Source organism: Centroberyx affinis, unplaced genomic scaffold (genome assembly GCF_046629955.1).
Source record: "Centroberyx affinis isolate AG114_WGS23_722 - 3 ecotype Tasmania unplaced genomic scaffold, CSIRO-AGI_Caff_v1 ptg009476l_1, whole genome shotgun sequence".
NCBI classification, from domain to species: domain Eukaryota; kingdom Metazoa; phylum Chordata; class Actinopteri; order Beryciformes; family Berycidae; genus Centroberyx; species Centroberyx affinis.
Window position 1 is genome coordinate 49726 of NW_027284544.1, and position 26088 is coordinate 75813.

The window sequence follows — 26088 nt, forward strand, 5'->3', positions numbered from 1 at the left end:
GAAATGTTGCTGGAGTTTCCTACTTGGAATTCCAGATTAAAGGGCTGTTCCATTTAATTTTCCCTAGTATTTTACACTTTACATTTCATTTATTATTTCTAAGTCGCGTGAACAGCTGGCAAATTATGTATATAAAGAAACCTGAAGCATTTTTTTTTCTGCTGTAATGTTCGTATTGCCGGGTGTTTCTACTTTCAAGCCTGGTTTTGCACTCTGTGAGCTTGTGTACGTTCCCAGAAAATTGTAGGCCATCAGTTAAGTCTCCCTTAAAAAAAGGTCTTTTGAGGCTGGACTTCAAAACACAAGATTTACAGGCACTGTATGAACAATTTAATACAAAGTCAGATCTTCATGACATTGCAGTTTGTCATCATGAAAACATTTGCATGCCAAATAATGGATTAAAAACACTTGCTGGTAGGATCTTTTCATTCTGATCAACTTGTTGCTTGTCTAAAGCCTAGTGACATGCTACCTGTTGAGGCTTTTTCAGGGTACTGAACCTGATTTAGTATTGTTTCCTAATATCCTCTTCTCAGTTTAGTGAAAAAGCTTTTCCTTTTCTGGGTTTGACTTGGCAAAATAATTATATTTAATTATTATTATTATAATTATATTGGCAAAATAACAACAAAGAACACTCTACACTGTGTCACGGGTGATGGAACAACAAACTGAATCACAGAAAACAGCTGCGGCATGTTTGTAAAATGTGCCAGTTTGGATCGTTTGAATGTAATATGTTTAAATTGTGTACGAATTTAACATTATCCATACAAAGTTCTTATGTTTACAGAAGTTTAACTTAAAGTTTGTAGGAACTATATAAACGTGAAAGATAAAACACTGTGCTGGCTTCACGTCATATCGGATTTACCATGAACACAACTTCTGACTAGACAAGCCATTCATGTCAGCCTCCTAACGGTAATCACAAGTAGGAGGTAGGATTTTTTGCGGGCTCTAATATCTTCCACTTAACATCATAAATTGTCAATTGTGTCAAACACAAGCAGTCAACATACCAGGGAATCCACCGATGTCGGAAATCCAAAGTAATAAAAATCAAAATGAGTTATATTCACCCTAATGCAATCAACTTTGCTTACTAAAAGCGAGCAGTTAGTTGATTTTACATTCATAAATACAACCGATTTTGGACGTGGGCGTTCCAACAAGTTTAACACTTGAATGCTTCCTAGTTGTAGCAATGAGATGTCATCCTGTTCTTCCGTTTCCCCCCGATATGACGTGAACGCAGCATTACTGTGAACTGATTTTTAACAATACTGTATGGAGATGTTCTGAGAACCAAGGAAATTTAAGGCTTTATTCATAACATACATATTTTCTTAGAAAGAACCATGTGACTGTGGACTGGTTTACAATGAGAGGCATGGCAATAAATACAGTTTGGGAATACAAGGGGAACAATATGAAAATATAACATGTGATGGCACAAATAAGACTAGCCCAATGTGATGAAAGCAAAATCGAGTAAACTCCGGTTTGGTCATGTGCTCTATTGGAACTGCCATCACAAAGTACACACTCTTCAGTCCAAGGAAAAAGCTAACTGTTCCAGTGATTAAATGTAATGAAAAATAGATGTGACGGTCACTGGGTCATCCAAACTTTTCACCCTATTTGATTCTAGCGATACACATATCAAAAACTATGATTGGTCTGAACGAATGAATGCAAGAACAGAAGGGGGGAATAAGAACATTAAAGCAGTCCACAAATGGTGAGGACTGGCACAGGGGAATTCGTTTTATATGGATACATTTCAGTCCAGGAGTAGAAAAGTTGGATTGTAACTTAGCTGCTGCTACAACGCTGGTCAACAAAGTTATCGCTACTTCAGTGTCCCATAATTAATAAGACTTAAAAAAAAAAACACAAACAAAAACAGTAGGTTTAAAAAGGAATGTTCTTAAGCTTAAAAAAAAAAGCACTGTATCTCATAATTCTATGCTTATGACTACAACCATTGCTGCGCAAATGAAAGAGTCGGGGAGGAGGAGAAGGAATGCACTTAAGGCAATATTTCTCTTTATGCTTCAATTAAAAAAAACAAAAACAATAAGAAGACTAGTGAGGATAGCAAAAGACTTGCTCTGTTTTGTTGTCGATAAAATACACTTGTTAATACTGCTCCGACTAGCGGTTGTGTAGGAGGTGGAAGGAGAGGCCACTAATAGTCAATGCCCTGGTCATTGTAATGGGTGCTGTAGTCGTCGTGGTAACTTCCTTGGTACTCGTCTTCCTGGAACTCGGCCTGATAGTCACTGTCGCTGATCTCCGAGCCGTTGGTGCCGGTGCCCTGGCTACCGTTGGCGTGGATGACCGGCTCCGTCGGTGGGGCGCAGTACTTGGGGTCGTAGACCTGCCGGCCCAGCCCGTACACGCTCATGCCCGTCTGGGACGCTACCTTGTTGGTGCCCATCTGGAGGGAGATGGTGGAGTTGTCAAGCGGCTGCACCGCCACCTTCTGGTCAAAGATGTCTCTGCGGGTGCCCGGGGCTGACATGCCCGCCTGTGGGGAAACGGCAACGCAAGAGCACCTTTAGAAGTATTTAACAGAAAATCAAAAGTAATATTCACATACTCCCCTCGTATTCTGTTAGAATTGGACAAATCCCAATCCAAAAGAGTATTAGTGCCACATGAAACATTTGAGTTCTGAGTTTAAAGCTAGAATTCTGAGATTAAGGTTAGAATTCTGAGGAAAAAAGTCAGAATTCTGAGTCAGAATTCTCAGTTGCCATTTTGCCTTTGAGTAGCCCTTCATGGTCTTTCTCAGTACTCTGATACTGTTCAGGTTCACAATGAGAAGAGGAGCCCTTTAAAAGGCGAGCTGGCTTTAACCTGGCTGGCTCCTTTGTTGGTTCCCATCTGAAGGCTGATGGTGGTCTGGTCGTAAGGTTTGTCTGTCTGTGTCTTTGGGTCATAAAGATGTCTTCTGGTTCCATAAGCAGTCATTCCAGCCTGACTTGCACACTTGTTTGTTCCCATCTGAAGAAAACAGAGCGACAGTAGAATCTTACCTTTTCCAAACATATTTGAATCAAAGTTGTTTGAACTATTTAAATGACTAGAAAACATTTAAAATCAAGGCTGAAACTCGCAAGCATGTGGATTCAAAAACATAAATTTTCCAGTTCAGGTTTGAAGTCCTGGCAAATGTAGACAGTGGAATGTACTTTAGAATCACTGGCATAACACTGGGTTTGAGTGCCATGAAAGTCACAGACAGAGAATATTTGGTGACACTGATTGTTTGATCAAATAATAAGCCCCAAAAAGACAAGTGCAGTTTTGGTGTTTCTTGCTGGAATAGTTAAATATCCTTGTGTAGCTACTGTTACTGAAAATGGAAACCACAGTGTCTAGCCTAGGCAGTTTGTGCATTACAGTAGGACACCAGCCTATTATTATGCAAGGTCATTCATTCTAGGACAATAGCCTGGCTCTAGAGAACCCAGCCCAGCGTGGATAAAGTTACCTCTACCCTAAAAGAATTTAATTAATCTGGGTTCCAATGGAGAATATTAGTTTAGTTTAGTTTTTTAGTTTCCCATGATGGTCTAAATGCAGTTCAGAAGCCTTTACACCCTGGCAAGAATACAATTCTGGAGGAAACACAGTATATTTGGATTTTTTGGCATGAAAACCAAATCAAATCAAATTTAAAGCTTTTGGACATCAGCACCAAATATCGGCTATCAGTCACTTCAGTGTAAAAATAGTGGTATCTGTGTTGGCCTTCAAAAGCCCATATCTGTCAAACCCTAGTGATGCTCATTAGTGTGGTTACCTGTAGTCCAATGACGCACTGACCAGCCTTGATCTTCTCGTCGTCAAAATGTCGTGCTTGTTTGTCTGCGTATTTCACTCCGATATCAATCTTTGTGTCCATACCTTTGGTCTTTGCCTAAGAAATCAGAGGAAGGCTGGTCACAGTGTTGAATTGACAAAAAAAAAATGAAAATAAAAAAAGAGTAGCTATGTTCGGAAGGGTTCCCTCGTTCACTCACTCACTATTTCCTATGGAGTGTTTGTCATATAGTGATCTATATGGGCAACGTCTGAACAAAGTTTCCAACACTACATTAAACATAATTGCTTCAAAAAAATGTTCTGGATATTCGTGTGACGCACCCGGATGCACCCAGCATCTCATAAACAAACAGCACTCATGACAGTGGGTTGATATGTACTCATGTAGTATTGAACATTAAATTACAAATAAATGATTGAAACTCTAATCATGTGCGAGTGTGGTTTTGTCAACTACGGTGCTGTCTCCCAATGGCAGCAAGCTGTTTTGGTTTGTCAAACAATATGCTCGTGAGCTAACGTTAGCTAGCTCACAAGCTAGCGAATAGCACAAGCTTTCATATCACCTCCTGTATTGATAGCTAAAGCAGTTAGCTAGCTGGCCTGCAACAATGATTCCTTTAAGGCTCAATTATGCTCAACGTTAAATACATATACGGATACGGATGGAGCAGGTTTTCTGAAAGCTTACGGATACGGACGAAATGGAGCAGTACCACCGGAAATCGTGGGGGCAGTGTAGTTGTTTGTTGTTCACAACAACATGGCAATGGTGGACAGAAGCTTTTGACTCTCTACTGCCCTCTAGTGGATGTATTCCTTAACATCCATGCCAATTTAAAGGACGCATGGAAGTATGTGGGCAGTGATGGTTACATCGTTTGAAACGGACGTATTTATTTTCGTACGTAAAGGGAGCATAAATGAGCCTTTAGCTGTTGTGCTGCTGCTCTTGGTTCAAGTTATGCTTATCAGACACAAACGGAGGCGAACCTAAATTTAAATGAGGCATCTAAGACGTCTTTCGTTGAATCGCCAATGCTGTCAACCGGTAAATAAACCAGTTTTTTTTTTCTTGCTTAAAGGTAAACCCTATTAGCTTTCTATTTGCTGTCTTAACTCTTCTTCTTCCGTAAGACATGAATTGCATTGTGGTATACAGGAGAAATTGTAGGGTACATCATCGGTTCACTACAGTTTGCAGTGCATTGTGGGTATTTTACAGTTAACTATACAATGAGTCAAATTTGAGAATTCAGACACTAGTATAAGATGGCGGACACACTATATAGTGCACCATTTCTGTAATAAGCGACTTTCTGTACTTTCTGTTCACTTACCATGCTGGCCAGTGCTAGCAGTGTGGTCTGGACTTGAGTCATGTTCCCATTTTCAAACAGGTCATTGGCCTCAAAGATGTCATTGGGCTTTAGGCCATAGGCCAGGATAGCTTTGATGAAATTCCCAAGGTTTTCCAGCTGCAGAGAGCAACAACAAAAAAAAAAAAAGAAGAGGAGTGAGAGGGGGGGTTGGGGTGGGGCTTCCAACAAGACCATGAGGAAGCAATAACAGCCCAAGAAAGGCTGTTACTGAGAGCAGTGAAAGCTTCATGAATGAGTCCACTTCTTCTCAGAGCTCGACTTGCTGCGACAGGTCTTAAATGAGTTGAATACCCCCTTTATGATGTTCACTTCTTTGCTGCTTTCTTTAAAAAGAGTTTGTATTATCAGCAAAGGGTGTGAACGCTTTCTAGACTGTTTAAGAACAAGTCTTACCTTGTGCCAGTTCAGCTGTGAAAGGTTGATTTTCTTTACTGAACCAGACTGCAGTTTGTTTATCAGTCTGAGGGGTAGAAAGAGGAAAATAGCACAATTGGAAACAATGTAATCATTTCAGGATATGGTGGATTTTACAGTGTAGTAGAAATATCTAAATAATAGCAACACAGTACAAATTCTTGCCATCACAGAGACTAGGACTGTTATTGATTTCTCCTCTGTCAGCATTCCCTGCAGGATTAACTGCAGAGCTCACACACCTCTGCAATGTCAACTCCTACCACGGTCAGCATACGCAGTCTCCAGAGACACACACACACACACACACACACTTACTCGCACAGGATGACTCCATCTTTTAAGCCTTTCTGGAAGTTCTCCCCAATAGACATTCCTGTCACCTCCTCAATCCAGTAGCGGAGCTCTTCTTCCTTTTGCTGGTCATACTTCTGAGCGATCTAAAAAACAAAGCACCACATTAAGCTTTAGTTCCATTTTGAACAAAGTCTAGAAATGTAAAAGAAAACTGAAACTTGATGACTTTTGCATCAACCCCTGAGTCTCTTAGTGGTGGTGTTTTGCATCACTGTCACAACGACAAATAATGCAAACTGAATTATGGAGCTGGAATACATTTGTGCAAGCTAACTTTCCCACTGTGTGTTCATCAGGAGCCAAATTCAGGTCAGCCAGTTGATCAGTCAGTCACTCTCACCTTGTACGAGTGATGCTCATTCACCCAGTGTTACTGTCTCTCTAAGCTTTGCAACTGCAGTGACTAATATATATATGTGATAAAAAAAAAATTTGAAAAATGGGCGTGTCATTTATTCAGTTTGGTCAATGATAATGAAACATTTTGGCCAACAGGCTACTATGACAGTGAAAGACAGCTAACCTGCCAGAGTGTAGCAATATAGTAGAGTATCTATCCTAGGCCCCTCCTCTGTGCCACAAGTCAATCCTGCACAATTTGCAGGAAATCAGACCCGGGGACGGACAGAATAAACACATAGAAACCAACATTATCCTTGAAGATTTGGATTTGTCACTTCCTGTGTGGAGACGATTTCCCACCAGTGACCATAGCAACACCAGAATTTAATTTGGGCAAACAGGGTGAATCTACCGTGTCTCAGTTCGTGAGGATGGGACACTCTTCTCTGCTACAGCCTCACTTTGTGATTTATGGTGGTAAAATGGCTGGAGTTTTACATTAGAATTTTGCCTAGTGCAGCTTTAAGTGCCTACCCACTGAGCACTAGATATCATTTCGACATCACGTCTCTGCTTTAGCTCTCATATAGCCCAGGACCTTTTTGGCTAGGTATAGCACAGTGTTAGACCAAGCAGTAAATACATAATTACATATTTACAATGCATAAACAGCTGTAAATATGCACCAGAGAAGTCCATATCTACAAGACAATGCTTTTTGTCATATACCCCAGAACACATAGACATCTTACTCATGTTTCACCTTTACACCTCATGTAGCCTGAATTTTGCCTTTAAGTCCATAACCATTTAGATGTCTTTTCAATGGCTAATCGATGTGAAATTGCTCATAAATAGCACAATGGCAACTTTTCACAGTTTAACATCAAACAACTTTCACTTTATTCTCTGTCAAAACATGTGAAACAATGCAATTCAGACTAGCTCCTCTCACAAAAGAAAACCTACTGCCAAAAAATGTGTCTGAGACTTTAGGGCTTTGAAGGCTGTTCAAAGCCCTAAAGACTACGTTTAGCTCTGGGTTCATGTGATACGGATTGGCCAAATGCTCCAAAAAAAAACAACAAACAACTGGAAAAGGTCAGGCCTTTGGTGAGTCATGATAGCCGAAGACGTGAGAAAAAGAGTTCAACAAAATTCTGAGGATATGTCTGACATCTTCACACCACAAAGGCCATGATTTTAAGCAAAGTCACCTTTTAGTAGTCCATTGCCAACAAGATTATGTATTTCAAATGCTTACAGTAATTTAGCCTATTGCAATAAAAAAAAAAAATATACAAAACACTGGTGGGTCATTCCGTGTCAACTCAACCAGAGCTCGGCAGCTCGAACTTTTGATTTTGATCATTTTTCTCCTGGTGCAAGGTATACATAAATGATGAAGAAAGCCCAAATATTAAATTTAACTGGTCAATATTTACTGAGTTTCCCCCAATTTTGTAGAGTGAGGGTCAAAACGATAATTTTTGCCTATGATTTGGAGCAGGTTTAGGGGTCTAAAAGCGACACTGAGAAAGGTAGCAGCTCCACTGTTTTTCTTTTACAGAGAGACTTGAAGGTAGACTACAAGATTCTGGCAGTTTCAGGGGGAAACTCAGTAAATAATGATCAGTGAGCTTTAATATTTGGCTTTCTTCATCATTTATGTACATCTTCCACCAGGAGAAGAATTATCAAAATCAAAAGTTCGAGCCGACAAAGTTTCTGAAATTTGGTTGATTTGACATGGAATGACCCTGGTGGCAAAACGCTGCCAGGAAATTACTGTTAAAATCAAATAACTGAATTGCAGACCACTATTTGGACTGCTGGATATTAAGTTAAGTCAACTTCATTAAAAGGGAAAATCCCCCTCAGATCCTCCCTGTTATATCTCATCAATCTGTGATGTTCAATGCGTTCCAATGTGTTCTAATTGACTTTTTTGGAGTACTCACTTTCCCTCAACCTGCCTCGTCTACTTCTACTTCAGTTAGTGATTTCCTACATTTCCCAGAATGCCCTTTGACAACCCCCAGAGAAGAGGTGTGATCTTGTTGCTTTCAATCGAAGGTGGTCATATGGGCATATCAATATAGCCCACTTCTGAGCCCCGTTTGAATCTTATAATTTATTTCATTGGTGACTGGAAGACGGGAAACTAGAATTTATTAAAATGAAACCTTAATTTCCATCTGTTTTGATGGGAACTATCTTTTGTTAGGTAACACTACAGCAACCTTTACCTCTTGTGAGCATTAACTTTTAATATGAACTGCTTCTCTCAGATGATCTGGCCAGCAGTGTCTGATGGCGCCTTCAAGTGCTCCTCGTGAGCTCCTACGTCCGAGTTGAAATCGTAAATATAACTTGTTGCTTTTGGTCAGAAATCATAGCAGAAAGGACCCTGTAACGAAGGCATTTTTTGTGTGGCAGTTCTATTTAACTAATCAAGTGGCACAGAGCGACTTTGTGCTGCAGCAGCAGAATGAAGAGGAAATATGCACCATGTAATTGATGTTTCAATTCATTCATAAAAAACACAATTGTGTGACAACTACAAGGTTTAACAAAGAGTGAAAACAGCAACATACTAATACTATTACTAATCATTAGTGGTATAATAATGAATTGCGACTAACAGAGAGCAAATATCTAAACGCACCAAACAACTATAAATCAGAAGTGTGGTCTGTTTGCACTGTACTGAATTACATCAGGTCACACCACATAGTATAGCATCGAGACAGGGCTGAATCAAATTGAATTGTTCTTTCTGCTTAAAATGTATCTCAGGTGCATTCAGTTGATTCCAGATCAAGAAGCATATCAAATAGAGATGCACCGATCGATCGGCCGGTGACCGGAATCGGCCGGTTTTCAGCTGATCGGCCATGACCGGTGACCGGCCGATCAGTCTCATATATCCGATTCTGTGCCGGTCAAATTTAAGACAACGGTAAAAACTCCGCTGTAATTAAGCAATATTACACGAGAGGGTGTGCGTTACCGTGATGCTCACTGTCGTGCCAATAATGACGGTAACGCACACCCTCGAGTGTAATATTGCGATTATACAACAGTTACCAACAAAATAAAAGATACAAACAAAATGTATTCATATTGTGGGGCAATTCGCTCTCAAAATAAAAAACGTTTTGCTAGTGTTATCTCCGTTTCCCTGGAAATACATGGGGTCTGACTAATAACTGTAAAACAACCAGTCACGTCAGTAGACTCCTATGTAATGGAACCTAGTTTACTACTCCAGCAAGTAGGCGGAGCCTTAGTAACGACCTAGCAACAGAGACGATTTCTAGTCCCTGTTGAGTCAGCCAGCCAACTTGAGCTAATGCTTTCTAGAGATCGCGGGATTTCCCAAACTGAATAAATACTACACATATAAACACAAAACTGCCTTGCTAGCTCAATCTTGTTGTAACTAAGATATCTGCTGAAAATTTTTTTTTTCCATGGACAGATTTAGCTACTATGTCCGCGAACTTCACATGTATTTTTAAGCTAGTAGCGCCGTGTCACCGACTCACCGGCACAGCTGATGGAGGATGCAGAGCGTCTGGTAACATCAAGGCTGAACAGAGTTAGCGTAGCGTTATATTTAAATATATTGTATGATAATATGGCGGAGTAATATTTAGTGATGAGCACGGCTAGGTGTGCTGTCATGCTGATTTGATCACGTTCTAAATGTCTAGTTGATCTATCAGATTGCTTGGTCGGAACTACCTGTTGTATAATAGTAATAGTCAGTGTGTTGTTATATAGATCTGTTGCACCTGTTGTCTTTCGGGAAAGTATAAAGTGGGATATACTGCAATTCATTTTCATTTGGATTTTATTTTTTCAAAAAAGCTCTGTCCAGAAACCTGGAGCACTTTTTTATTTTGAGATTTGTTTGAGTGAGAGTGAGAGAAGGTCCTGTAACCTGGTGCAGTTTTGGAGAAAATGTAAGTTATTAATAGTCAAGGTTTTATTATGAACATACAATTGAATTTTAATTTTCCATTAAAGAAAAGTTACAAAAATGTTTGTGTGTGCTGTCAATTATAGTTCTTAGAAAGAAAATCGGAATCGGCCAAAATCGGAATCGGCAGGTCAGACTTTTAAAAAATCGGAAATCGGAATCGGCCAAGAAAATTGCAATCGGTGCATCTCTAATATCATATCATCTCCGGAGACATACACAACCGTACTAATCATACAGAATGCCAAACAATATAATAAAATAGCCTATATGGTAGGGCTGAACGATTTTGAAAAAATATCTAATTGCGATTATTTTGACTGATATTGCAATTGCGATATGATTTGTGATATTAGATGATGATTATGGTGTGATTTTTGCGGGGATCTGTACCAAACAAAGATGTTTTCTTAAGTCTGTAGAATATGATGTGTAGGCCAGGACATCTCTGCAGCATGGCAATATTTAATTGAAAATGGTATTTTGACACACATTTCACCTTTAACAAATATTGTGCGATTTGAAAATTGCAGTAGGCCATATTGCGATTTCGATAAAATTTAGATTAATTGTTCAGCCCTACTATATGGCCAGTTTTTTACACAGCTTCCATGCACCCCACCACCTAAAATGTAACATCTTGGCACCTCAGGCATAATAGAAACTTCCCACTTTCCCACTGTTAGTGCTTGAAGGCAGCATAAGTGAGTTTCTGGCTATTCCCAACGCTACACTCAAATGAGATGTTGAATGCAATTAAAGCGTGGTAAAAGCAGTGAATGTAAACAGCTATAAAGTTATAAAAAGAAATTAGGCGTGGATTGTAGCTACAATAATATATCAGGATGTCCATAATCGGTCACATCACCAATCTATACTCTGAGCTAGGGATCTAAACAATTATCCGGGTATTTGGTCACCCGTTTGACATTTAAAACATGGATTATGCAAATCAATAGCGCATATAAACACACCCACACACTCACCAGAAGAAAAAGAGTAATCGAATACCCTTAGGTTAGAGAAACCGTTACTAAATTAGTTATTATTTGCATCCCTACTCTGAGCTTTGATGCGATGACCCAAACATTGGTTTCCTTAACCTACTTGACCCAAACACCTTTTCCCTCAATAGATCATATTAGTCCAGATGTAATGCAAGGATCAGTAGGACATACAGGATGTTGCACATCCATTTCCCTTAAGACTCTTAAGGTGCTTCCACACTGTGAGCAACACGATCAGCAAGTCACCGGAAGTCCATTCATTTCCTGTAGAGCTGAGCGATCAGGGAAACTCAGCCGATGTGTGGACGCTCAACAAGTTTGCCGGCCAAGGAAAGTTGGCCACGGCTGAACTTTATTGTTTCCTTACCGATGTGATTTAGTTTCAAGAACAATAGTCCGCCTGGCAAGTGCAAAACGGACAAGTTGATTACAGCCATTCAAATCTTCTCAGATCTCTGGAACTTTTGTTTGAAAGACTACAGGAATAAATGTCTCAAAAATTATGCTTGAAGAACGGTTGCATCCATTGTTGAGGTTGATGGTAAGCTCTGAAGTCACTTTAGTTTTTTCTGTTTATTTTCGAGCAATGCTACCTAAACAGCGCTCGCTAGCTAGCCATGTTAACTCGTCTAACCAATTCAACATTATGAAATGCAATACCAGAGCAGAGAAAAACGATTTGCTTGTTCAAATCTTTGTAGCTGCAGACCGCTACACAGATGCAATCGGATCCTCTCCTACTGCCCGCTATCGGTCAGAATAGATTGACCAGGAACCAAGTTACTCTCAGTGTAAACGCTGGGTTAGAGTCAACTCTTGCATAATATGGAAGTTTGAAAGTACTGATACGCAGGACAGTGGAAGAAATTGTTCCTCATTTGCTAACAGGCCTGCATCGTTTTTGGAGACAATCCATGCAAATTGACATAGAAGTATTTGCCCTAACCAAGCATTCTCCACCACTTATAGCAGTGCAGCGCATGGTTTGGAAGAAGCTGGGTAGCAGTCATGTCTGCAGTCGAATTACTTTCAACTAGAGACCAAAAGCAGTCAAACAGCTAATTGCAATGTTGGCAATGCAAGTGTTTGGTGGGATGGCAGCAGCAGAGCGAATTACAATACTACTAATTTAATCGGGCACTTGAGCACCATTCAAAGAAGGTGCGAGTTCTCACAGACAGAAGCTCAGAAGAAGTCTGCGTTCAGGCAGAGAACATTCGAGAATACGCTTACAAGATGAGAAATTACCCAACAACACCCCCACGTGAAAAAGGATTATTCACCAGTTTATTGGTCTGGATGACCAGCCCCTGGAAAATGTGGGCTTTCGCTGTTTAATGGGGCATTAGGAGCCACGCTATAGTTTGCCCTCTCGACACTATCCTCTGTACAACGGCGTTTAGTTTCACTACAGACATTTGGAGTTCAGATTTACGGCTGCTCTCGTTATTCCGTGCACTCTCTCTCAAGTATGTTCACGTGAACACACTCCAACTGAAGACTTCATATTTATACACTCACCGAGCACTTTATTAGGAACACCTGTACACCTGCTTATTCATGCAATTATCCGTTCAGCCAATCATGTGGCAGTAGTGCAATGCATAAGAACAACTGTGGAGAGCAGAAAAGCATCTCAGAATGTACAACAAGTCAAACCTAGAGGTGGATGTCACTTTGGTAGCCGGTTGACAGAGCTGAAAGCTGATACCTACCCAGTATTATGTAGTGAGGTGTTCCTAATAAAGTTCTCAGTGAGTGTACTCAAAACCTCGCCTGCTGGTTCCCTGGAACATTTCCCATGCCCTATGGCTCTTTTCCTTTATTGTTTCACTGAGAAAAACAAGGCAACAGTAAACTTGTCCACCCCCACAAATAATGTAGTACCCCTCTGGGCCAAGCGGTAACGAATATGCCACCTTGTTTTTAGGGATGTACCGATCAATCCGCCATCAATCATTATTGGCTGACAGCTGTTCTAAACAGGTCATCGGTGATCAGACAAGCTTTGTTTAAACTGCCTGATCATGAACCACTGAATGCATCACAGAAAAAATAAAAAAAACATGATTTCCACATGGTTAGGTAGCAAAGTCATGCTGTTGTTAGTACAAAGTAGGGCTGGGCGATATGGTTGAAATCGATATCATGATAATCATAAGGATTTTTCTCGATATCGATATATATCACGATATGGTTCATGTATGCAAAATCGTGTTAAATAATAAAATGACTGTTCATCTCATTGAACCGAATGGTAATGTTAGGTGTGATGTCAAACAAAACAGAAATTCTCAAATAATATTCCTACCATACCTCATTTTATGAGTTTTTAAGTAAAATTTGCTTGTCAGCATCAATTTAGACAGCGAAAACGTGTGTCACGATATCAAAATATCTTCATATCATCACGACATGATTCCACTGAAAGACGATAAACGATAATATTGAATTATCGCCCAGCCCTAGTACAAAGTCCTAACGCATAATTTCAATCACAGATCAGCCAATTAAACTGTTGCAAAATTGGTGATCAGAATTGACCCCAAAAAACCTGATCGGTGCATCCTTTTTTTTTACCCGGAACGGTATTCCCCCTCTTGGGCCAATCCATGTCATTTTGTAATCAGTCCTCAAGATTCAAGATCAAGATAACCTCAACCACACAACGCCGCAGAGCTTCTCCAGCACTGACCAATCCAGTTCATCTTACTGTAGTGTACGCCCCCGTCCCATTAGATCATTGGCCATTGTGAGCAGCACTCTAGTGTTGGCTGAGGCGACATGAACACAGTGTTTTAACAAGCTTATCCCACAGACAACTCTGCTCATCCACGGCAAGACAAAGCAAGCTCTATGGTGTACAGTCAGAGGAGGATGACCGCAAGAGAGAAAACATCTGGTGTTCATCTCACCACAGTCCACTCTGGTTTCCTGGGGGCAGGCTTACACTGAGAGAATCTGACCCCATTTAATAGGACTCTCCTACACAATTTTCAGAGTGAAAATGCCATGTACTATTTATCCAAGTCTTGTTCAGTCTTGAAGTAATAGTGTAATTCTTGGTGGCGTGGCTCACCATGCAAAAACCCTATAGGCTAAACATAGATATTAGCTGCTTATCATATTACTTTGCCGTGTGATAAAGAACGGATGCATGTGATTAGGGCTGCAACTAACGATTATTTTCATTGTCGATTCATTGTCCACAACCCAAAGATATTCAGTTTACTGTCAGAGGAGTAAAGAAACCAGAAAATATTTACATTTAAGAAGCTGGAATCAGAGAATTTTGACTTATTTTTCTTAAAAAATTACTCAAATCGATTAATCGATTATCAAAATAGCTGGCGATTTATTTAATAGTTGACAACTAATCGATTAATCGTTGCAGCTCAACATGCAATCAAACAGTGTGTCCAGTACTGTGTCGTCTTTTTCCTTGGATTTCCTTAGCTTTTACAGCACATGTAAAAGCTTGCATGAACTGACTATAGGTTGAATCGTTATTGTGTTATATCAGTCAGCCAGGCAGAGTAGCAAAATAAATATTTATGTCACAGATTACTACTTTAAGAAAACTCTGTGAACTAACTGTATTAGACAAGGGTATTGACATCTGTTTCTAAAATACACAAGCCTTGAGGATGATCAATTTTACACTTCACTACTTCTTCTGTCCTTCAGAGCAGAGAAAGGGTCCTTTCATTTAAACTGGAGTCCATCACTTGTCCTCCTACATGAAAGCCTGTCCGCTGCACTGGGACAGCAGTCGCAACTTTAAAGAGTCAGTCAAACACAGTTCCTTCAGTGGAATTCAAGGTCAAAAACTAGACCCGTTCTCACATTATGAACAGACAAAGGATGAAATCTTCAAATGTCCCCCCCACTCCCCTTCTTGTTAAAAGGCAAAGAGGATGTTGTGTTCCGAACTATGACTCAATGGGACGTTGGGGTTAAAGGTTAGAGCCGAATCTCTCTGTCCAGCAGTGTCATTTAGGAATTAATCGCAGGCATTTTGTGTCGCTGGAGTTTGAAGCCAAACACAGAGAAACCACAGAGAGAGGGGCAGAGAGCTGGGATGATTAGAGAGAAGGGATTTTTCTCTCCTCACTTCCCCCAGCAGTTATTTTCTAGGAGGCCTGCCAAGAACTCTCAGTCAGAGAGAGAGAGAAAAAAAAAAAAAAAAAAAATAGGCATTGGAAAAAAAAAAAGCATCCAGTTCTCATCTTGATGGAGTCATTAAAATGAGCTTCTGAGGGAAAAATCTGGAAGGTTATGATTAAACCCCACTGGAGCTGAACCCCAGACAAACGCCCGCCCCATTTCATTTCTGTACCCAAAAGCATTTCCTGATGACAGTGCAAAACGGCAAGCATTTGGAAAACAGCTCAATGAAGCCTGCTGCTGTCCTGTTAAAAAACAGTGCACTAAGACAAAGAATGCACAATCTACATGGGAGAATCGCCTCTGATGGTAGTTATATGGTCTAAAACTTGGCTAAACCAAGTCAGTTTCAAGTGGTCCGACCTAGGTTTTTTCCTTCAGTATTATCACCATCTCCAGTTAGCTGAAACCTTCAATGTGATAACAAAAACATCGGACCACGTTGCCAGTCACCTTCATGCTGATTAACCATTTGTTGAATCATACACATGACCGGGTACTGAACCAAGGCTGAACAAACACGCCAGCTGGTATTCATTAATATATAACTATCTCTTCACTTGGGAAACGCTCGACAGACCACATAATGTGGTGAGAGTGGCCATGCCATGAATGTGAAGTGAACTCGAAAAAAGAAAAAAAAAAAAGAGACAACAAATCTGAGAGTTTCAGCAAAACGGAGAATAACTGCAGCAAACGCGACCGTCAGGAGAACCAGGCCAAAGTCTAATTGAAGACATGAAGAGAAAATGAACCCAGTGACAGCGTCTCTTATGAAAGATTGCATGATTGCATATAAGCTTAGAGCCTAGAATTCATTAAAACTTAACAGTCTAATTACTGATATTTGGCCCAACAGACTGTTATTCCGTACATATAAGCACAAAAGATGGCAGCAATGGCCTTGTCAAAAGAGCCACAGTGGAAGAATAAGTCAAGGCTGATAGATGCGTGTTATCTTGCTGGAGGCTACAAGAACAGCTGAACAATAGTTTCAGGAAGGGAATCTTTCCTGTTCGTCTAAAATTGGAAGCATCTGGTTAACTTAACAACAGGAAGGACTCGGGAATCACAGGGCAGTACTCAAACCAATACCAATCTACCAGAACTCTGTAGTGTCAGCACATTGCATGGGAACATGCCATGCATCGCAATGCAGAATGAACTCCCTTTCAGTGGGAGTGGGATTATAAATACAGAGGGCAGGACATGGTACCAATACCTAGTGTGGCAACAACAGAAAAAAATCATCAGTCTGCCAGTTCAAACTCCCTGGGAACCCAAATAGAGCCTCAGTCATGCAGGCCTCTGGCTTCTCTCCAGGACAAACCCCCCCCCCCCCCCCCCCCGCCACGGTCTAAAACCCCATGACTCTGAACCTAGAGGAGATGGCAACCCGTACAAACTGGCCAAGTCAAAACCAGCGCATAATCCTGCTTCATTTCCACAGTTGGACCAAATGCTGAAATCGTTCCTCACAAGAACAAAACAAGGGAAGATATCTAAGGTGAACACTGTCCCTCGGGCTAGGCTGTAAATAAGCCAAAGATGGAAAACATTGCACTGGAAAAAAAAACACAACTTCGTCTGCCAAATTAAAATGGCTGTTTATGTAATAACTGGTGTTATCTGGAGAAACCACAAAACCCAAAATGACATCCTCTTCAAATCCAGGCGATAGCTAGTGTTTGAAACCTCTTCCTCTGGGTCATTGGCACTTGGCTAGCACACACAAATGTGAATGCCCTCCTTTGTCTGGTTGCTGATGCTATCATTGTCAATTATAATGATACAAATTGCTTGAAAAACTCTAATCTCCGCTGGTAAAAAACAGCTGCGATTTAGGATGGGATCCCTGAGTACATTTCACTGTCGTAGCATTTCAGGTGTAAAACATTTCCTGTAGGGCTGCAACAAGCGATTATTTTCTCGATTAATCGATTAGTTGTTTGGTCTATAAAATGTCAGAAAATGGTGAAAAATGTGGATCAGTGTTTCCCAAAGCCCAAGATGACGTCCTCAAATGTCTTGTTTTGTCCACAACCCAAAGATATTCAGTTTACTGTCATAGAGGAGTAAAGAAACCAGAAAATATTCACATTTAAGAAGCTGGAATCAGAGAATTTTGACTTATTTTTCTTAAAAAAATTACTCAAACCGATTAATCGATTATCAAAATAGTTGGCGATTAATTTAATAGTTGACAACTAATCGATTAATCATTGCAGCTCTAATTTCCTAGATAGGGGAGCCTCTATATATTAATATCTCCCATTCATAGCCTTCATACCTTTTTATCCCTTCACTAAATTTAATCCATGTCCACACCTCTAACCCTGCGTTCACACTGCAAGCAAAACAACAAGGCACCAGAAATCCATCCAAAAGACCATCAACCAAGTTGCTTGCAGTGGGAACGTACGGTTAGTTTCAAAGGGACCAGTCTAGATTAAGCACATAGGGTCAAGATAGACAGCAGACCTCTATTTTCCAGCCTTCTTGTTGTACGTCAGTCAGTTGAGATGGAGATGTTTGGCTTCAACACTCAGCAGACACAAACACAATCAGTCTCTGTTTGCTTGGTACAACAGTGAGACGCCCACCCAAAGGCAAACTGAACCTGAAAGGGGCCGAGAACAAACGAGACCAAAGACGCTTCAGGATGACGGCCTTTAAGAAGCTGATTAATGCATTGAGTCAGTATTGTTTATTGATTGGTATAATGCTGCTTAGTCTGCCTTAGGGGGAGCTCATGTATGTTTTGAGATTGTGTTCAAATGTAAAAAGAGGTAAAGTTTGAAGAAAAATGACTGACTGACATTAAAATTCAAATAAATTTGACTATTTTCACACTTTTGGGCATTTTCCTACATTTCCATATCTTGTTCCTGTTACATTTTCCAAATATTAACAGGTGAATATTGGTGTGGGGTGAAGCTCTGAGAATCACTATGTTGTACAAAACGATTGTGAACATTGAAATTTACAAATTAGTGATAAACCTCCGTTATGAACAGAAAACTATAAACTATATAATTAAACTAGAAGGGCACTTGGAGAGTGCAGACCTCCGCCAAGGTTCGTGCTATTATTGCTTAATCATGAGTCGGATCTGGATCCACTCCAAAATTTAATGGGTTCTTCCTTGGCCCATGCTACACCCTTCCACCAAGTTTCATGAAAATTGGGCCAGTAGTTTTTCCGTAATCCTGCTAACAGACAAACAAACAAACGGCACCGAAAACATAACCTCCTTGGTGGAGGTAATAAAAGGGCTCCAGGTTATGCAACTAGAGCTGAAAATTAATTCAGTATAATTTTGATAACCAATTCATCAATTTACTCATTTATCAAGTAAAAATACCAAACATTCTCGTTACAGCTTAACAAATGTTAACAATTGCTTACTTTTCTCTGTTCGTATCATTATAAAATGAATACTTTGGGGTAAACTCCTTACATCAAAATATCACCTTGGGCTCTAGTAACTTGCATCAAAAAAAAAAATCGATAGATTAATCAATAATGAAAATAATCATTAGTTGCCGGCCTATATGTAACCGGTTTATAAAAGTAGTGGACTTCTGGCAAGGTTGGCCTCAAATTCCCCTTCTTTCACCATCTCTGGAAGAAAAGATATAGCCTATCTGATTCACTTCTAGGAAATCTCGAGAGAAAAATCAGTGAGCTGAAATGGCACGTTACGCACCAATTTGTAATCTTGTTCCATCAACCTCACTGAGCAATTTGTTTACACAGAAAGCACCATATTTAGTGCTTGCTTCTACTTTTGACAACAAGAGACAAAGTGGCAGAACTAGATGAACAAGTCATCCCAGAGTTCATGACCCCTGTATTCCCATGAAAGCATGTGGGCTTAGCAGACATGCGGAAACACCGGAGGGAGGGAGGGGAGGGAGCTCTCTCGTTGCCAATCAGTCAAACATTTAGCAAACACTTAAACCTAACTCAAGTGTGACCCCTTGAAAAGGCTGGCGGGGTGACTTGAAGTGCTTGATTACCAGGAACGGCCAAGGATTAAGGCTTCACTTTTCCTGTGGACCCAGAATGGACAGCTGGTTTGTTAAAAATGTGAGTTCATTCTGGATCATCACAAGGATCTGGAGCTGGAGATGAATTTTGGGAGGTTTTAAGTGTTGCTGAAACGATTAGTCGACTGTCTTATAACTTTGATAATCAATTAATCGTTTTAGTCATTTATCAAGTAAAAATACCAAACATTTGCTGGTTACAGCTTCACAAATGCCAAGGTTTGCTGCTTTTCTCTGTTTCATATTGTTAGAAAATGAATACTTTAAAGTAGGGCTGAACAATTTTATCGACATCGCAATATGGCCTACTGCAATTTTCAAATCACAGGAGGCGCAATATTTGTTAAAGGTGAAATGTGTCAAAATACCATTTTAAAGTAAATATTGTGGTGCTGCAGAGATGTCCTGGCCTACACATCATATTCTACAGACTTCAGAAAACATCTTTGTTTGTTTCAGATCCCTGCAAAAATCACACCATAATCATTTTAATACGTTTTTCAATGAAAATGAGAATAATGATGTAAAAATGATCATTCCCTCTAATATCGCGAATCATATCGCAATTGCAATATCAGTCAGAATAATCGCAATTAGATATTTTTTCAAAATCGTTCAGCCCTACTTTAAAGGTTTTTTTGGCTGCTGGTCACACCAAGTAAGAATTTTTAAGACATCACTTTTGGCCCCTGGTAACTTGTGACGGGCATTTCTCTTTTTTTTTTTTTACATTTTATAGACTAAATGATCAAGTAAAAAAATAATCGATAATGAAACGAACCGTTAGTTGCAGCCCTAGATTTAAGTCTATGAATGGCAGAGCGACAGAGTTAGAGCTACAAACATTTTGTCTTGGACCAAAAAAAAACTGTAGTCCCTTAAAAATGTTCCTGACTGACAGTTGCTAGTTATCCTCTGAGGTTAACAAGAAGATACATTGGAAATCAAGCTGCTTTCCATTTCCTCTGTCAAAAACTCTTGGATATGTGTAGCCGGCAGTCCAATAAAAGTCTTGGTGTTGGCAGTCATAGTGGAAAAAAAATCTGAGAGGATACAAGTGTTAGGAGCAGAACCAATATTTTCATTTTCATTCTTTCTCGACTGCTTCGGCAGGCCTTTCTGACCTAGTTGAAGTGTGTATTACCTCACCTAGGCGTTTTTCATACCCTGATGTGAGAAAAAAGTGCAGAAGCGAGTAGAGTAAACAGAAGCACACTTAAAGACTTTGCCTGAAAAAACATCAGCCATTTGAGAGGCCAGGCAATTGCCAACAAGAGTCCAATGACAAGAGATAGCCAAGCAAAAAAAAAAAAACAAGCAAATAGTAAACATGTTGTCCCCCACCAGTGATGTAGCTCCACCCTTGGGTCAGTCAGTGATTGCTGAGTGTACTTGAAATATGAGTGAAATTGTATAAGCATTTTGGTATGGGACAATGAAAGGACAGATTGACCATATATTTCTGTTGCCTACTCTCCTCAGAATTAGGCTTACAAGTTATATCTTGAAATGTAGTAACTGTAATTGTCCTGTTTTTACTCAATACAGTACAAAATATAAGAACTACAATACGCAATAAATACAATCCGTACATTACACAATGTACACTACAATACAATTTATAATACAATATACAATATAATATACAACACCAGGAGCATGAGTGTTATGAATAATATAAATGCTAAATGATAAGTGATATATGGTATTGCACAGTAGGTAAGTGGTAATATGATATAAGTAGTCAACACTGAGGCACAGTGGTAGTGCAGTGATGATGCAATAACAGAACAACAGTCCAACAACTGTACAATAACTAGTGTCTTGTGGTTAGAGGTTTGCCCAAAAATTCTCCATTGACTCTCACTTCAACACATCGACCCAGTCTGATGTCTCCAAGTGTGTAGCGTGTGTAGACTATTATGTTACCTATGATAACTTTAACTGTATTGCTTTACCACTGTATGACCTGCTTTACCACTGAGTCCCCATTCATTGTCCCCCACATTGTATGTTAACATTAACTGTATGACCTGCTTTACCACTGAGTCCCCATTCACTGTCAATGCCGCCCCCTAGCGGCACAAAGTCAATGTTACAGTGTGACTAACAAACCAACGAAACAGATTTCAGAGGCCCTACATTTCCTTGCAGAGATGATTACCTTTTGTCTATAGTCACTCAACTTGTATTTTGCACTTCTATTCTGACAGAAACTCAAAAAGCATTTTATAGAGAGAGAAAGCCATGACTGACTTGTAACTCGAACTGAGAGCGCACAGTCAAAAGGGAAATGGAGTCTGCTAAAGCAGTGGTTCTCAACGTGGGGTCCGGGGACCACCAGGGGTCCTTGAGGGCATTCAAGGGGGTCCCCAGCAAATTGATGAATTGTTAAACTTCATTATTTTGTCATTTTAGAATGACTATTTTGATCATAGTTTCACTGTTATCTCTCTACCTACAGTACAGATAGTCATGGAATTCTGGACAAAATCATATCTGACAATAAAAATATTCTCAGATTTGGGTCTGAGAGACAAAATCTCATCAAATGGGGGTCCATGGCTCTAATGTGGACTAAATTAGGGGTCCTCGATATGAAAAAGGTTGAGAACCACTGTGCTAAAGGAATGGCGGACGGGGTCCTCATCAAGGGGTTTTGCAGAGGAATTTCAGGCATGTGATGTATGCAGCTTGGAGAAGAGCGATCACACCTTCAGCAATGCAACCCAGATGGGCCCCTGCCTCTCCTCATTCTTTTGTTCATCTGCGATCTCTGACAGTGGCGGTTTCCTCTAATAAACTGGGCCTCTATAACAGGAGTTGGGGAGGAACAAAGAGATTTAACTTTTAAAGCTGCCACTAGGCAACTTTGCATATTGGTGGCTCCAAATAGCAGCAAGAGGTAACAATTTGAAAGATTTGAACTTCAAATGTGGTTTCATTCCATAATAAAATATCAGTCAGAGGGACCAAACCACTACTTTTACTTTAACTACATTTTGCTGCTAATACTTATGTACTGTTACTTAAGTAGGACTTTTCATGCAGGACTTTTACTTGTAATGGAGTATTTTTACATTGTTGTATTGGTACTTTTACCTAAGTAAAGGATCAGAGTACTTCTTCCACCACTGCGCTTTAGCATACAGTATGTTAAGTAATTGTAGGCAACTAGCAAAGTGAGACTATGAGAACTTGTAGCAGCTCTAAGGCTGGATAGTTAGTCAATTTTAATGAAACGTGTATCTTCATACTACGAATAATGCTAGTCGCCTACGTTTACTGAACATACCTTATGCTAACGTGTTAGCATGCGCAGTGGACAGAGCTATCTACCAGAGACACAGAGATCCTCTCGTCACATATTGGGTAAGCAGACCGATGGGCCAAAGCTCCCAAAAAGTCGCTGTAGTCCTTTAAAGTTTTGATTTGTCATTTCCTGTGTTGAGAAGATTTCCCACCAGTGACCGTTCGACACTAGAATCTAATTTGGGCTAATGGGGTAAATCTACTGCATTCCATTTAGTGGGGTAGGGAGGCTCTTCTCTGCTGCAGCCCCACTTTGTGATTTAGGCTGAAGTGAGTGGATTTTTACGTCAAAATCTTGCCTTGCGCAGGTTTAAAAAAAAAAAAAAAAAGGCAGACATGTTGGTTTTCAGGCTCAAATGCAACAGTCTGACGTTTTCTTCGAATGTTTTGACAGGCTTATTGTGCAAAATAACACACTGGCTTCTCTGGGCAGAACTTTTGTCAGTGCCATGTAATGGTAGGCTCCAAATGCACTCCTTTAAAAGCAAAAGTGAAGCATAAAGTAAGAAGGATGAACTTGCTGGAGGTAATCCCTGCTCCTGGCCTGCGCAGTTTCCAATGATGTCATGATTTAGACATTTCCTACGAATGGACACAACTGCAACAGACTGCAAGACGGTCTATAACATCTGTTCCGATCGCAGCTTTCATTTTTTACAAATTGAACTAGGGCATTTTTCCAGTACTCTTGTTCTTTTGTGCTGTAGCACATTCACACCGAACTTTTTCCTAATGAAAACGGAGCGCTATAAAAAAATAAAATAAAAAAAAAAGCAGCATTTCGGTGTGGTTATAAAGCAGTGGTCGAAACAAACTTTTCACAACAGCCGAATACAGACACCAGCCTGACTGAATCTATGAATACTGTGAATATCCATATCCCATCTGAATGAAGAGCCAGCCATACAGCCCCCCAGCTGGCGCCCAACTCCTTCCTGCAGGAACAATGAGTCGAACTTGTTTTTTTATCATATTCCAGCTTCTTTACAATGCAAACGACATTACAAAATGAGGGTATAACCCAAAACTAGCCCATTTTGTAGCTGCAACTCCTAAGCCTATATCTGCGTTTAAAATGGTCCGATATGGTCCAATGCAAGAACAAAAAGAGACTTGAGGAAAGCTGCATTGCCCACCATTAAAAGGTAAAAACAAGGGGAGACTGCGGTCAAATGAATCTCTGGTCTAAATAGTTTTGGAAAATTAGTATAATGCTTTTACATAAACAATATAGTGTAACATAACCAGCACGACGATGACAAAACCTGGGATACACGTTTATTAGCCCCGATACGTGTCGTTCTCTCTTGTAAGAAGAGATCACGCCAAACCCCCTTCAAAAAGCAGTCAATTTACTGCGTAGTTGCTTATCGGCGAACGTACATGCCTGGTATTACATGACACAAGACTTTTCTCGAATTGCTAGGAGCTAGTCTTCAGTTCGGTACAAATCCAATCCACCAAGCATTATTTATTTCGATAAAATCTCAACTTTTACAGTTGATTGCTGTGCTACCGCCCGCCGTGATGTACCAAGTTATTTTGCTGAAAGATGATTGTGGGAATAGCAAGCGAATCAGTTGTAAAAGTTGACTTTTCATTGAAACGAGTGTTTTTCGAGGATTATTTTATGCCGAACTGGAAACTCCTAAAAAACAGAAAATGTCTCAAGTCCTACTTTATGGGGTATTCAATTTATGGGGTAAGCAACATTAACATTAAACTGCCAGATTTTTGAATGGAATTTAGCGTGTAGTTTCCCCATACCAGAAAGAACGAGACTATTGGGGCTACATCATGTTTGTGAATTTAGGTTTAAACGCGACACCGAAACATTTTCCAAAATTTACATCGCAACAAACTTACTTCCAAGTTGTTTTTCCTCCTCTAACACACTAAAGTAAGGAGAGGACTTGGCTAACGTTACTTACTTTGCTTCTCACTTCTGCTGATAATCCGTAGGCTGGTCCTTTATTGAAATTAGTCATTTTTATTTTGCGTGTTAACCCCAAATGAATATCCTCAGCTACGATGTAGCAAATAGACTCCTGTGTACAACTCGGTATCAAACAACCAGCGGCTGCTTCAGGCTCCTTTAACACAAAGTCCAGGGAGGAAATTAATCCGCGCTGCTTTGCAGTAAAAGTAGACTGAACACTGAACAGGCAACACAGTCTCCACACACTGCCAGACCCCCCAAACCTAACTCAGTTTGCAAAAAATGTCGTAAAATGATTGAAGGAGCCACGGGAACCAATAAGAACAGCCGCTTTGCTATGGGTTGCCCTCTCCTGGTGGTGCGTTCAGGTACTACAGGAAAAAGCGTCTAAACGGCTGATGGGTAAAGTCTTTACAGTCTATGTGATAGCTGAGGTGAACGGTGTTATCTAGTATTATTTACCATCTAAAAGCTGAGGTGAACGGTATTTTCTAGTAGAATGGTCGTATTTACCATCTTTCCCGTATAGAAGAATACAGCATTACTATCCATTGCTGCTGACTGTTCATCTGAATGCACAATAGTATGAGTGGATGGGAACTGGTGTGGCCTGGTAACCATCCGATGACACTACAATCCACTTAGGAAATTGATTGCCAGTGCCTGCTTTTTTCTCGCCATTCAGGTCAACAATTTACACATCACCCTGAAAAATCACTTCATCGACAGCCTACGCTGTCTGAATATAAATGTTTGGACGTCTGGCACACATAAATGAAGTCAAAGGTTGGCTGTGTACCAGGAGTTTCACTGGCATGAATAATACTATGGCAGAGTGCTGTGTCTGCTGAATGCCTTCATGGCTCCCGGGCCCATTCAAGGTCAAGTGGATGCAAACGTCAGTTAAATGTTAAGATTGAGGTTGTCAACACCTGGGATGTGAAGAAAGGGAAAAGTGTGATTTGGAAAATTTGCAGTTTTTAGGTTAAACAGTCTGGTTTATTGGTTAAACTTAGGTTTATTGCTTTATTTACCACAGTTTATTTAAATGGTTTAATGCGGAAAAAAAGACATCTATTTTGGAAAAAAATATCTGATCTTCATTGTTAAATATTTCAAATATCATAATGTAAAATGTTACATTATGACAAAGGTCTTTAACTAATAATGTTGACAATAATCCATTATTTATGCTTATTATGCTCACATAATCATTCAATCACTAACAGTTAAACACACACCTACACCCAAAGGACCACAATGGAAATAAGCTCTTGGGCTTTAT

At 40.0% G+C, this 26088-nt stretch overlaps 1 protein-coding gene across 1 annotated transcript; it reads right to left on the reverse strand.

The window, feature by feature from the left end:
- Positions 1 to 1316: 1316 nt before the first annotated feature.
- Positions 1317 to 25021, reverse strand: cnn3a (calponin 3, acidic a). The gene is made up of 7 exons (XM_071514658.1): positions 24796 to 25021; positions 5958 to 6079; positions 5619 to 5685; positions 5184 to 5321; positions 3821 to 3937; positions 2872 to 3018; positions 1317 to 2539 (listed from the first exon to the last, which is right to left on the reverse strand). Exons 1-7 carry the CDS (start codon positions 24850 to 24852, stop codon positions 2198 to 2200), a joined length of 990 nt encoding a protein of 329 aa, XP_071370759.1. The 5' UTR covers positions 24853 to 25021; the 3' UTR covers positions 1317 to 2197.
- Between the last annotated feature and the right edge of the window lie 1067 nt (positions 25022 to 26088).